Raw genomic sequence first — 13,953 nt, 5'->3', positions numbered from 1 at the left:
TGTGAACACTCTTCTTTAGGTTATTTATTTATTAATTGACAAATGACAAGTCCACAGATGTTTAATGAAAGGAGTCTGGGGAATTGAAATCATCCAGAGTTGAAAGTATAAATTGTCAAAGCCCTGTCGCACAATCTACTGTAGGCTATTCTGAATATCACATAAATTACTGCGCTCGGCTCTTGTTTCCATGTTTATGGATAATGCTCCTGATGTACAAGCTGATGGGATTGGACAAGGACAACAGATAACAAAGTGCACCCCAGTTTACTACCTACCTGGTGAATTTTGGTCTTATAGTCACTACCATGCATCCGCCACAGACCTTTCTCAACGTGACGGGACTGTTGTTGACGTTTCTTGGGAACAGAATTACTCCACAAACTACTGGTATTCTGTAGCAGGGTGCGGATTTTATCAAGAACAAATGGATTCTTGGGAAACAAACAGCCACACAAACTTGACCCAAACAGAGGAGCTTTACTTTGGAGAGAATGGACAAATGAGAGAAGTAACCATGTTCAACAGTTCAGATCTGTACCCTAAAGAAGTCAATCTGAACTCTGATGGGTTTATCTGCCAGTGGCTTGAGCAGACCATAGGTGGTCTACAGGCTTGTAAGAAGACATACTGCACAATGAGAGACCTCATCTCTCATCTGACAGCTCAACATGTTGATGGATCCGTAAAATCGAATTATGTTTGTCTCTGGGATGATTGTCCCCGCGAGAGGAAGCCGTTTAAGGCCAAGTATAAACTGATCAATCACATACGAGTGCACACGGGTGAAAAGCCCTTTCAGTGCTCATTTGGATGCCGAAAGCAGTTTGCACGTGCAGAAAACCTCAAAATTCATGAAAGGACACATACAGGTAATGCCAAAAATACTTGATTTTTTTGTACGCATCTTTTGTAAAAGTTCTGTATCTTTTATCAAGTGTTTGGATTGTGTTTTGTTACAGGTGAAAAACCTTTCAGATGCACTTTCGAGACCTGTGAGAGACGCTTTGCAAACAGCAGTGATAAACAGAAACACATGCGTGTTCACACATCTGACAAACTATATCTTTGCAAGTTCTGCAATAAATCGTATTCTCATGGGAGCTCCCTCAGAAAACATTTTAAGGTAATTTACAAATTAAACCAGACATATGTCGAGCTTCCTGTTCCATACAGTCAAACCAAAAATTATTCAGACACCAAATAGAATGTTTGATATTTTTTATAGTGGGTGCAGGACACTGTAGTTCATTTACAGTATGTAAGTGAGGATAGCAGAATACATATTATACCCCAAAATAATTCAGACAATTTGACCTGTCCGTGTTTTATACTTTAATTGCTAATGCAACCTTTTTACAGACTGAACAAAATTAAGCATTGTTTGACAATTGGCTGCCCATAATTTAACAGCTGACAGCTATTTAACCTAATCCATTACATAACCTTTCTATCAAAGATATCTGACATTATCAAGATGGATTTGTTCTGACACAGTTTAACTCTAAATTCTATTTTATTACCATTTTCTAAACTATAGTGAATAAACTGAAATGTTGACGGTGTCTGAATTAATTTTGTTTTTTTATGCGCACACACACTCTAAATTAATATAGTTTTTACAGATAATTTCCTTTTCATTTATAATTTAAATTATACTTTGAAATTCAATTAAGTTTGATTTAACATATATAAACAAATACATATGGCTTTCGTTTCTTTTCTCTGTCTCTATCACTGCAGGTCCACTTACCATTTGTGAAGTCAATTCAGAACTGCTGCTATGACACCAGCTATTAAGATCCAACCTTATAGGTTTAATTTCCAACAATATTTATCAGGTTTAATGTAAAAGTGATAAATATAGCTGTTATTTTTCTTAAATATATATGCATACAATGTTTAGAAACAGTTTGGAATCTGTAAATAGCTTTTAAATGTGTTTTTTGTGTATTGGTCCTATAGGCCACTCTAAACAGATTTAACAATGCATGTTTAATACTGTTATCTTATTCGTGGTGTGAAACTTGAAAGATTTCTGTATTTTTTAAATGTCAATGTGCCGGTTAATGTAAACAATTACGGTTAACTGTGTTTTCTTCACCAGACAGAATAAATCCTTCAAGCATCCTTCAGATGTCTCTGAGCAGACAATTGTGTTCATTAGAACAGTCTGAACTCCACTAATCTGAGCTAATTCCTTCGTGTGTAAATGGTTTACCTGAAATAAATAATTTGCCAACAGAACCATTCTGCCACTGTATAAAGTTAACATTTATTTGAATTAGTTCCTTGTTTTCTGTGGGGAAGTAGTGATATAGTTCAGAACATTCTGAAGGTAAAAATCCTGTCGACAATAAAGAATAGTTGTCACACTAACTTTTAACTGTAACCAATTTTAACAAGCTGTTACATCTAAATTTTCTAGTATGAAGGGGACATATTAAGTGCAGTTGTCATCATGACTACATGCAAAATTATAAAGATTTTCTCCTGTGAGTGCTCCCCAGTGATTGTCATTCTGATGGGTTCTCCCACTGGACTTTATCAAGCTGGCACCTGTCAGTTTAAAGTACAGCTGTCAGTCACATACCTGCATCTCTTCAGATCCTCTAATTGTCATATGCCATTCCCAAGCTTCATTGATTGGCGTTTTTCCCTCGAGTCTTTCTTTATAAAGCTTTCTGTAGGTCTATCGTCAACGCAGATGTCACATTCATTATTAGTGTTAAAAAGTTTCAGTAATATTAATTAGGCCTATTAGACACCAGGGGACGCCAGATCTTTGTGTAAACCTTGATTGTAGAAAAGACTGCTATAAAAGTAGAGCTGATCTCAGGTGTAGTCTGATACTTACAACCAGTGTTGGGTAAGTTACTCTGAAAAAATAATTAATTACTAGTTACTAATTACATATTCAATAGTGTAATTAGATTACTGTACAAATTACTCTCTCCAAAAAGTATTTAGTTACTTATTACTAATTACTTTCTATATCCTACATCAACCTTGATTAGTTAAGTAATTGAAGGATAGACATGAAACAGCTCTTTTAGTTCATTCAAATAAATAATATTAAACTATAAGTAGTATTATTAACTGACCAAAGTATTACAAATGTGAGAATTATACATTAAAGCACAGATTTTAAAGATAGACTTTGAATATTTATGTCAATTCCACTATTGCACACACATATTACACAAAGTAATTCATTTAATTACATCGGAAGTAACTGTAATTAAATTACAGAAAAAATAGGAGTAATCCCTTACTTTACTTTTCAAGGGAAAAGTAATTAAATTACAGTAACTAATTACTTAGTAACTAGTTACACCCAACACTGCTTACAACACCAAAATGTTGATTGCCGAGGTATCTTTTTTTTAAAAAGCATATAGTTCTGTTTTAGTTTTATAAATAATTTACCATAGGAGAGTGGCAAATCTTGACAAAATGTCTATAATACAGGTCAGATATGTTGTTATTAAACCGAATATAACCTATAAGTACAAAACAGGAAAAACATTCATGTCCCAAAAAAGATAGGTATAATAACGGTATAAAAAGTGAAATAAACATAGGTTTACATATAGAATATAAACGTAGTATAAAAATGTAAGCATAAGCATTACAAAACTTCTACATTGCAACAAAAATCCGGTATTTTTATTATTTCTGATGATAAAGGTTAAAGCGGCCACATATCTCATGACGTCATGACGTGCATTATAATATTACGTCTGTCTGATGTCAAGATTCTTCTGTGTGGTACCAAAGCTGACGGTCATGATAAAGATCAAAAGACATAAGTAACCCATGCAGAAGTAATTGAAACACTGTTTGAAGCCTCGGGCCATCTCTTGAATATGTAGTTAAACACGGTTTAGACATCCATTAGTGAGTTTGATTTGGTTAAGGTGACAGCATAGTGGAGGTCTGCTGCATTTTCCTAATATTGACTGATGTGTCTACGTGATGAAGAGGACTGGCATTGACTCATCAGATCTTCTCTCCTGACTGTAAATCATAAGATCCACCGTTCGGTGTCAGTTGTTAATCATGTTTTTATATGTCCTTTTATATTTAGGGATGCTTTTCAGAAGCTTTAAAAAATTCCCTGAAGACAAAAAACAACATTCATCCTGTTCGAGAGTTTGCATATAGACCACTTCAGGAAACGTAAGCAATGCTGGTCTAGCAGAACTGCATAAACGTTTATTCAAAACACAACCAACAGTATTTAACCGAATCAAAATGTTAAACAAATATCTTCAAGATTTATTCTATGTAAGATTTGAAAATAAAATACAAATGAAACCGGAAGTGCTTCAGGACCAGTGTTTTAACCTTGTTAAGTGGTCTATAAAGATCTGTCTCTTATTATGTTGCGCCTTCTTTATAATCACTAAATGTTTGCAAGTTGAGCTGAGTCTCTCGGTTGTCCTCAGTATGAAAAGATGCATCGAAACATTATTGTCTGTTGGAAAGGGGTCAACTATTTAGAAGATGCTGGAAAAGCAAAAAATGAGCAGGACCTAGAGGACTTTTTTCTGAGGTGTCGTGGATAGTTTATAGCTCAGATCAAACAAGAGATTCATGAATAATATCACACTGAAACAGATTTTTGACAAGACTTTTTGACAATAGCCCTGAACTGGGCTATTTTTGTAACTCCATCTGTTATTGTGTTTTTTGGACTGTAAACATCTTTTATGTTAAATCGCTTATTAAAACTTTTATTTTTTCTAGTTATTAACATTTTGCAGATTCTGTACAGTATAAGGCAAACAGTGGGTAACCCATGAGTCCAATTGTATTATAAATCAGGCAAAAACTAAACAAATAGGCTAAACAACAAGAAATATACAGTATATAGTACAATTTATACCTAAACCATCATCATATACTGTATGTGTAATAAATTCTGATTGTCTTCTGTAGTAATTTCTGTTTTACAGAAACCGGTCTATAAATAAATGCAGTACATTGTGTACCATTTTGTAACTTTTCTATAGATAAACATTGGTCATCTTTTTGTGCTCTCAGTCCCCCAAACTATTGTGGATGACTGACTCCCAGGCGTTTTTATTTTCTTAGAATCTGAACTTTATTAATATTAACAATGATATGGCCTCGTGAGACTGAAAACATAAAATATGTGCGTGCGCTATATTAAGATTTCCTGGTGATTTCCTTCTTTGAGTTTTCACACAGATTTTAGAGAACATGAAATCTCCAACCTTGTAATTGACCACTGCATTAGTAAACAACTGACCTAAAGCATAGATTTATTACTCTTCATACTGAAGCTGAAATGTGTGTTACTTCCCTGATAGTCTCCTCAAAGCTGCAAACAAAAAAAGGATTATAGAAATAAATCCAGAATGACAGGGAAGTAGTAAAAAATTGAACACGAAAGAGTAATTATACAAAGAATATGAATGATAAATAAACGGGGCAAATCCAGTTAGATAGTCCTTGTGTTCTTTGAGGTCTGTCCATATCTGTGTTTCATCCAGAACCTCATTGATTCAGTTTAGTATATGTGGCTTGATATAGGGAAAAAGGTGTTCTTTGATTGAAATGACACGTTTGCTAAAACTTTTTTTTGCTGAATGCATATTTGAATTTATAACTAGAAACTCAGTAACAACTACTTTATGTTCATAATAGAGGAAAATAACAAACAAAAACACTTTAATACTGTCTAACTTCCTCATAAAAATCTCATCAACTTCCAAAGAGCTAAACAATAAAACTTCCCTGGGCTTGTCCTCTAAAACCAGGTAGGTCTTTTTTTGTTGCAAATATCATCAAATTGACTCACGCAATATAAAATGAATATTTTTAGCATGCTGTGTGCTTACATTGCTCATGCACTGGGAGTGAGACGCTGAGGAACTGAAGGGGATATTCTGGGCAGTGGCACATCACTGACTGTGAGGTGAGAGTTCTGCTCTTCATCAGAATTCCTCAGTAAGTGTTGAGTTTATGTCTGATAGTTAAGAGCAGTCCACCAGATCAAACTCATGTACTTGTTAATAGAGACCGCATGAGGGGAATGCCTATTGCAGCATCCAGCCAAAACAATATCCAGATAATTCAATGGTGGGCCAAGTAATGCATTAGATTTTATGTTGTGTACCTATGAGAAACACTTTGTCCCTATATTCCACAGTGACGGCTTTTATGTTTCCTGTAGCCTACTGTGAAGCTAATGCTAGTATTATTCAGGATGTTTTTCTTATGTATGTGACTCACATCAGCAGTGACAGTCGAGGGCAGAAGTTAGAACCCAGAGTCTTAGTCACGGTAAATGTCCTAAACATAATTTTTACCAAACTCATATCCTGGCAATGAGGAAAATAGCTAAAATCTTTGCCTATAACAATTTTTTTATCTTTATTTTTTCCAAACATTTAAAAAGACAAAGTTATTATAGGCTATAAGATTGCACCTATATCTACATTTTACTTATGTGATTGAATTTATTATAACATAGCAGAGTAAAGTAAGAATTCAATAGTATGTCTTATGCAACATATCTGGTTTATTAATTCCATCAGCAGGACAAATGTGTTTTTGTGAGACAACAGGGAAATCTTAAATATCTATGCAAACAAAATGATAAAACTCCCTGAGGGGGGTTTGGTGTGTTGGGGGGGGGTTTGCTTATAGCTTTGAGATTGTCATGTTGATTTAGCTGTCGACAGACTAGAGCGCTCTCTGGGGTAAAACTACATGGGAATCAGAGCTGTGAGTTTTGTTCATTAAATCTGCCTTTAAAATCACATATGAGTCTCATTATCTTTGTTTCACAGTACAGCGCAACAGCGGTTTCCTATATTTAAAATCCTCGGAAGTTTACCAAAAGGCATTTTTGTGTTTATGTGCATTATTAATTGTATTTCATTATTTTCAAAATTAGGTATTTCCAAATCTACATTCATAGATCTGATATTTGGTAGCAGATTATTAATAGAAATGTTGCTCTTTAACATTTACCCCAAACAAACGGTGTAACAAATATCCTTGAAAATGGCAAAGAAGGGAACTGCAGACATCAGGATCGACACTGCTCCCTGAAGGCAACATTAACTTTTGAGCTCATGAGAGTATTGAATTAGCTCCCTATTGATGGCTCAGCAAGTAATCCACCATGAGACTTATGCACCACACTCACTGTCTCTGACTAATACCCATGTATCAGTGAAAAACAATATTTATTGTAAAAAAAAAGAAAAACGAAAAATGCTATTCTCTATATTAGGTGTTACTTATGACCTACAGTATTTCGATATAGCGTAAATTAAACCCTGTCTTTGTATAGTTTCTATAGGATTATTTATGCTAGTGCATAGATTAGTGGGTAAATCTCTAAATCTGGTAAACATGCATTTTTCTGTTAAATGTCAAATGTTTCCATGTCATAAAATACGAAATTTATGTTTTACAGGCATGACCAGATCCTGGCACACACTGATATTTTAAAGAAACTGTCTCACAATTGAATTACTTTTAACTATGACATCACATCCAGTTGGTTTTCAAGTCTTTTAGTGTAAAAACCTAGCTGTTTTGATTAAATGTTTAAAAAAAGACGAAAGACCAACAACCGAATTGATGAAGCAGATGGAACTGCCCTTGGGAGCTCACAGTAAAACAAACCCATGTTCCCAGTGGTCGACCCTATAGGAAAAAAAGAAAGAAGGAAAGCAGAGGAAAGAAGTAGCAGTTTTAAGATGCAGGGCTAGGAGAGATTGGCAAAATTGTTCATATAGTAAAATGCACTGCATATATTAAATTAACATTTTATTTCATAACAAAAGGCATCTGTTGATTTTTCTAAGCTTACAGTAATGAAGCCTCTCTTACAGCCACTTCTGATACTCTGCCTGCTCTCTCTCATCATGGACATAATGTCCAATGTGTTCAACCTGCTGTCTAATGAAAGTGCCGGAATGAAATATTGTTTCCTTGAAATATTGTAACATTCTTAATCGTTAAGTATTTTTCCCCTAATGCTACCAGATTTACTTGCCTTTTTGGGGCTTAAAGGATAATTAAGCAATTTGTTTTATGCTAATTAGTAAAAGCTTTTAGTTTTAAACAATCAATTGCAAGATGACATGCACAATCGTCAGAGCAGAACATTGTGTATTTTTGTGCAACAGAAAAAGGTGACCAAATAAACGATGGGAAAATCTGTCTGTGCCCTAAAGGGTCTCTCTCTATATGCCCCCACCCTTGCTCCCATGACCATGGATGTATCCGGCCAGTACAGCCCCTGCAGTGAAACTCTGGCGTAGTTGTAGGACTATGGGAGAGGTATAAGAGGGGCGCTGAATACTGGGCACTCATCACGACAGATCTTTTAAAACCACACACTCATTTAATTTTGGAAAGACTTAACAGCCTGGATGTTACATTTTACAAGGTAAAAACAAAAAAGGAAAAGTTTTATTATATTCGCATCTATATTTTAAATGTTAACATTTAATCAAACCTAAACTTAACTTAAAATGAAAAAAAAGGCTAAATTAAAGCTTATCTTCAACCTTAGCAAAGAACTTCATAGATTCTATATTTTATAATATTTGTTTGAGAATTAGTAAAAACTAAAAAGAATATAACCTCAGGAAGCAAACAGTGAACAAATATGTTTGTAATAGAACATATTTTCACTATCAAGGAGCATCTAATGTGTTATCTCTGTGTGTTTGTCTGGCCATGTGCAGCTTCTCTCCAGCCACTAACCCACCACTGATGTATATCACACGCTAGTTTATGTGACGTCAAGATACGCTGTCAAGGTAAGTGGAATCTCACATTTTATGTTTGTGACATTTATATTTGATGGTATACATGTTTCCTCCATTCTTCTTAGAGATGGGGTTAATCTAAACCATATTTTTAGGGAGTCCAGAGATTTGTATTAGATTGTCAAAATAAGATTAAAGCAAAACAAAACATGTCCCTTATCAACATGACTAATTGCAGTATTCTGATCAGAAATCACATCCTAAACAACACCGGATGTCTGATAAGCGTATTAAAATAGGATTCTTAGACAGAGTGATATTCAAAACACATGAACCTTGTAATGCAATGTTGCTGTTATGGTTGCTTGCTTCCTTTGGCATTTCCACTCCTTCATCTGCTTGCATAATAGTTTTGTGATAAAACTAATGAATTTAAAGCTTCTAGCAAAAGATGAAAGCTTTCGTCCATTTGCTTCAATGGTGAGAATCCAGTGGTCATAAAAGATCAGCTAAACAAATGTTTGACCTTTTAAAAAAAGGCATGATATTCACCAAAGAGAGGCAGCCTGGTCTCAAACTCTTTTCACATTGTAAAGTTATGGGAGTAGTTTTAATTGAATCACCAGCCTATGTTCTCACAGTTAAATGTCATTCCACATTAAAATATTTAAGATTCTGCACATTTCTAGCTCGCCCATTAAAAAACGTTACATTGACATTGTTAACTGTTTTGTCAGATTTTCTCTTAAAATCTTAAATCATGCTGGGAAAACATGGACCATCAGATTGTATACAAACTTTTAAAAGTCCATGCCAGCTTAAATGCATTCTAAAATTATCTGCATTTTTTTATATAATTTGTAATAAAAAAATACTTTATAGGTTTAAATTGGGTTTTGGGGTTTTATCTTGATGATTTAAAACAGCCTTAAACAGTTCAGATATAACAGATGAAGCATAACTGGATTAAACTATTAATGAAAGTGGTGCACTTTCGAAACAACAACAAAAGGCGAAGCTAAATGACGTTATGTAGGAGAGTGGAATTATGGGACATGTCGTTTTCACCATCCAGAGGCGTATGGAGATCGCCCATCATGTTCACGGACGAGGTAATGAATGAATTTTATTTTATGTCATCGTAATGAATTTGCTTGCTAGAAACGTGGAATGTAATTCTACGTTAGCCCGCGACTGATATTGGACTTTGTCAATTGATTTGGTAGCGTAATGTTACACAGTTACAGTTACGTGTTTAAAACAGTCATACAGTCGTCGTCTAAAAAGTAAATTTGAACGAACCCACAGCATTTACAAGTAACGCTACTGGCTACATATTTTTGTGCGACATATACTGTATTTCATAGGGTAACTGCATTCATAACTATTCAAATAATCTGTGCATTAATATTTCGTATACAATAAAAACAATTTTGCTTACCTGTCTATTAAAACACATGCGAGAGCGGAGTCTCTGTCGAGCTCTCTCCATTAGAAGCTCTCTCCATTACAAAACGCCACGCCGATAGTAATCCTTGTTTTTTTCGTTTGTCCATAAACCTGCTTCTCTCATTTGGCCTTCGTTTACGCTTTTATGGGTTTCCTTTTCTCGCCAAAGAGTAATCGTGATCCATACTAACAGAACAACAGATGCTGCGTCCCAGATGATGTATAACCACTTCCGCATTTGCGTGTTGCCGTAGTTTCTACAACCGGAAACTGATGGTAGTGCGGAGAAGCAGATATTGAGTCACTGATATGCGACAAATACAAGGGAGACAAGGGACGGGCCATTATTTTAAATAGGAATTTCTCAGGATTAGCACATTCTTGGGAACATTTGGGATAATGTAAGTACACAACTGCATGAAATATATCACACTGTGCAAGTGATTTTTGGATATTTCATAACAAAATTCTTCCATATTGTGGCTTTAATTGTCTTTATAGGCTTTCCATGCTCACCAAGCTCTTAAATAACATGAGCAGAGCGACATCTGGTGTTTGTTGTAATTATTGCACCTTAGTCTTAACCTCTTCATCCACTTTGTTCTTTTAGGACTCCTTTTGTGATGAAGCTCTGCAGGCTGTAAAACTGAAGGACAAACATACAAAATGGAAAACTTTACGACCGGCCCTCTCATGGGCCTTGATCTTAGATGTAACATGACTGGGAGCCACAATTTTATCTTCACATTTATTCCGGTGGTATACAGCTGCAACTTTATTATCGGAATAGTAGGAAACATCATGGTAGTGGCTGTCATCTACTTCTGTTTGAAACTAAAAACCGTTTCCAACATATTTGTTTTGAACCTTGCGATCTCAGACCTGACTTTCCTCCTCACCCTGCCCATTTGGGCCATATACACCGCCACAGGCTACCAGTGGCCTTTTGGAAGCTTCTTATGTAAAGCGATCGCTGGTATGGCCCTTTTTAACCTATATACCAGCATTTTTCTCCTAACTGCCCTCAGCATTGATCGCTATCTTGCCATAGTTCACCCAGTTCAGTCCAGACAGTGCCGCACGGTGGTCTACGGCCGTGTGACGTGCGTCTTAGTTTGGGTAGTGGCTTTGTTTCTGAGTCTGCCCACCGCTGCCATACGGAGGACACACTTTATCCAGCATAGCAATGTAACTGTATGTGGCATCCTGGACAAGGAAGAGCTTCGCAATGTGTTAGCTGCTCTCAGCCTGATGAAGGGCGTGCTCGGGTTCCTTCTGCCCATCACCATCATCCTCACATGCTACTGTCTGATTGGCCGGGCTCTTCTCAAAGCGAGGAACATTCAGAAGAACTCAAAGTCGAACAGGGATGAAGCGTTGAGCATGCTGACCGCTGCAGTGCTGTCATTTTTCCTCTGCTGGGCACCACATCAGATCTTTAACTTTATGAACATGCTAATCACCATCAAAGTGATCACCAGCTGTGATGTCATCGAGGTCGTTGATACTGGATTGCCTTTTACCATTTGTATTGCCTTTTTCAACAGCTGTATGAACCCAATTGTGTACGGTTTTGTTGGGAAGAATTTCCGCAGGAGCTTGCTGAAGCTGAGGAGATGCTCCTCAAAGTCGGTTGCCTCTCATCCCACCCTCAGTACCAAGATGAGCTCTCTCTCGTATCGAAACTCAGAGTCAATTCACCTCTCTGTTGTTAAAACATCCTCACTGTCTCAAGCCACGTAATCAAAGCAAACATTATTCACCAATGAATCATCTTTAAAGACTGATACTGTTGGCTCAAAGAGAAGATTAGTCTCTCCCTATAAATGACTGTTGTGACTGGAACGGGAACACAATATTGTGATTCTTTGTTCTGTTGCTTTACATTTACAGTACATTTGAGCATTAACATTACACATTTTACAGTACACTAAGGTTCTATTAGTTAACTATTTTAGTTAACATGAACTAATGCTGAACAATACTATTACATTTAGTTCTTCTTAGGTAAATGTTCATTTCAACAAACATTTTTAAATCAAAAGTTGAAGTTGTTAACATTTATGCAAAGTAACTTACTGTGCGTTCAGCCGTAATGTTTTATCACCATGTGCATTCCTTAAAATATTGAACCCATGAAGGTTGTATTTTATTGCAGTGAAGCAACAGAAATTTGTTTTACGCTGTGTATAGTGAGCTCAGTGAAAAGTGTAAATTATGAGCAAACATTACATTATTGATATGCTAGTTAATATACTATCATACGTAGATTAGGAACTTTGTATAAATCTACAAAACTCATGCGGCTAGAATTCTGTCTGGGGCTAAGTCCGGTGATCATATTTCCCCTGTTTTAGAGTCTTTACACTGGCTCCCTGTCAAATATCATATTGGTTTTAAAATCCTTATGTTAACTTTTAAGGCATTGCATGACCTGGCTCCTCAATACCTGTCTGATCTTTTAATTCCTTACAAACCATGTCGAAATCTACTCTCTTCTCAGTATGGTCTTTTAGATGTTCCCAAGACACGGCTCCGCTCCATGGGTGATAGAGCATTTTCTGCTTATGCTCTGGATCTGGAACTCTCTCCCGATAAACATCAGGGAGGCAAACTCACTAGCCATTTTCAAATCTCTTCTTAAAACATTTTATTTCAGGACTGCTTTTACTTGACTGGATCTTTTGTTTTGTTTTATACAGTATTTTATTGTGCTGTTTTATTAATGTGTGATGTATTGTTTTGATTTGTTTTATTAATGTGTGATGTATTGTTTTATTATTGTTGTGCAGCGCTTTGAGAAAGAAACTTTTAATGGCGCTATATAAAATAAATGTATTATTATTATTATTAACTGTGAGAAAAGCAAGTAGGCCCTATATGGCACTTTTCAGATTACTAGAGATAATAAAGCTCTTTGGTGTAGGCCTATGTGCGTTTTATTTTTCACTAATTTTATGTTACTGCAGAATGTACTTTTTACACTGTATTTAACCCCAAACAGGACTCTTTATTGGGTCTCCATGATAGCATCGATGTATAAGTACTGACATGGTTAGTGTCATTTAGCATAAAATGTATATTTTCACCACTTTGAGAAGTCCTGAAATGTGTGTAATAGCCAAGTAATTTTTTTGTGGTTAAATTGTGTCTTTTAATGGGGAAATGCATTAAAATATGACAATGACAGTTTATTCATATAGCACAATTAATTTCAACTCCAGTTGACCAATATGCTTTCCAGTAAAAGATATAAACAGGAGAATACAAATCACATCATACAAACATCAGAATACAAATCACATCATACATCACATCAATCATACGCTTGAGAAAATAAAAAAGTCTTTAGCCTGGATTTAAACACACCTGTTCGTCTAAAACGAACAGGTAGCCAGTGTAGTGAGTGCAAAACCGGAGTAATAGGCTTCCTCTTTTTAGCCCCACTTACAGTAGAAGTCGAGCCGCGGCGTTCTGAACAAGCTGTAAGTGGGATAGAGCTGTCTGGCTAATCCCGACGTAAAGTGAGTTGCAGTAGTCCAATCTAGATTTTGAAATCTTTGAGAGAAAGAAATCCCAGATTTTTTCCAAGTGATTTTAAACACGGAGACATATCTCCCAAATCCAGTGTCAAAGAATTTGAGGATTCAGACGGGCTAAAAACTATCATTTCAGTTTTCTTATCGTTAAATTTTTTTTAAATTAGTGAAAGCCAAGCCTTCACATCCGCCAAGCATGC

General features: G+C 35.7%; 1 protein-coding gene across 1 annotated transcript; it reads left to right on the top strand.

The window, feature by feature from the left end:
* Positions 1 to 8,330: 8,330 nt before the first annotated feature.
* agtr1a (angiotensin II receptor, type 1a) lies at positions 8,331 to 13,371 on the top strand. The gene is made up of 3 exons (XM_057334466.1): positions 8,331 to 8,440; positions 8,742 to 8,816; positions 10,825 to 13,371. The coding sequence occupies exon 3, from the start codon at positions 10,881 to 10,883 to the stop codon at positions 11,955 to 11,957; it is 1,077 nt and encodes a 358-aa protein (XP_057190449.1). The 5' UTR covers positions 8,331 to 8,440; positions 8,742 to 8,816; positions 10,825 to 10,880; the 3' UTR covers positions 11,958 to 13,371.
* Positions 13,372 to 13,953: the final 582 nt, after the last annotated feature.

The sequence above is a fragment of the Triplophysa rosa genome, linkage group LG5 (assembly GCF_024868665.1).
Source record: "Triplophysa rosa linkage group LG5, Trosa_1v2, whole genome shotgun sequence".
NCBI classification, from domain to species: Eukaryota; Metazoa; Chordata; class Actinopteri; order Cypriniformes; family Nemacheilidae; genus Triplophysa; species Triplophysa rosa.
The sequence above is the reverse complement of the archived record's forward strand: the minus strand, read 5'-3'. Positions and strand labels throughout refer to the sequence as shown.

Coding starts and splice junctions, on each gene's coding strand:
- agtr1a (XM_057334466.1), top strand. CDS start 10,881: ATGGAAAACTTTACGACCGGCCCTCTCATGGGCCTTGATCTTAGATGT.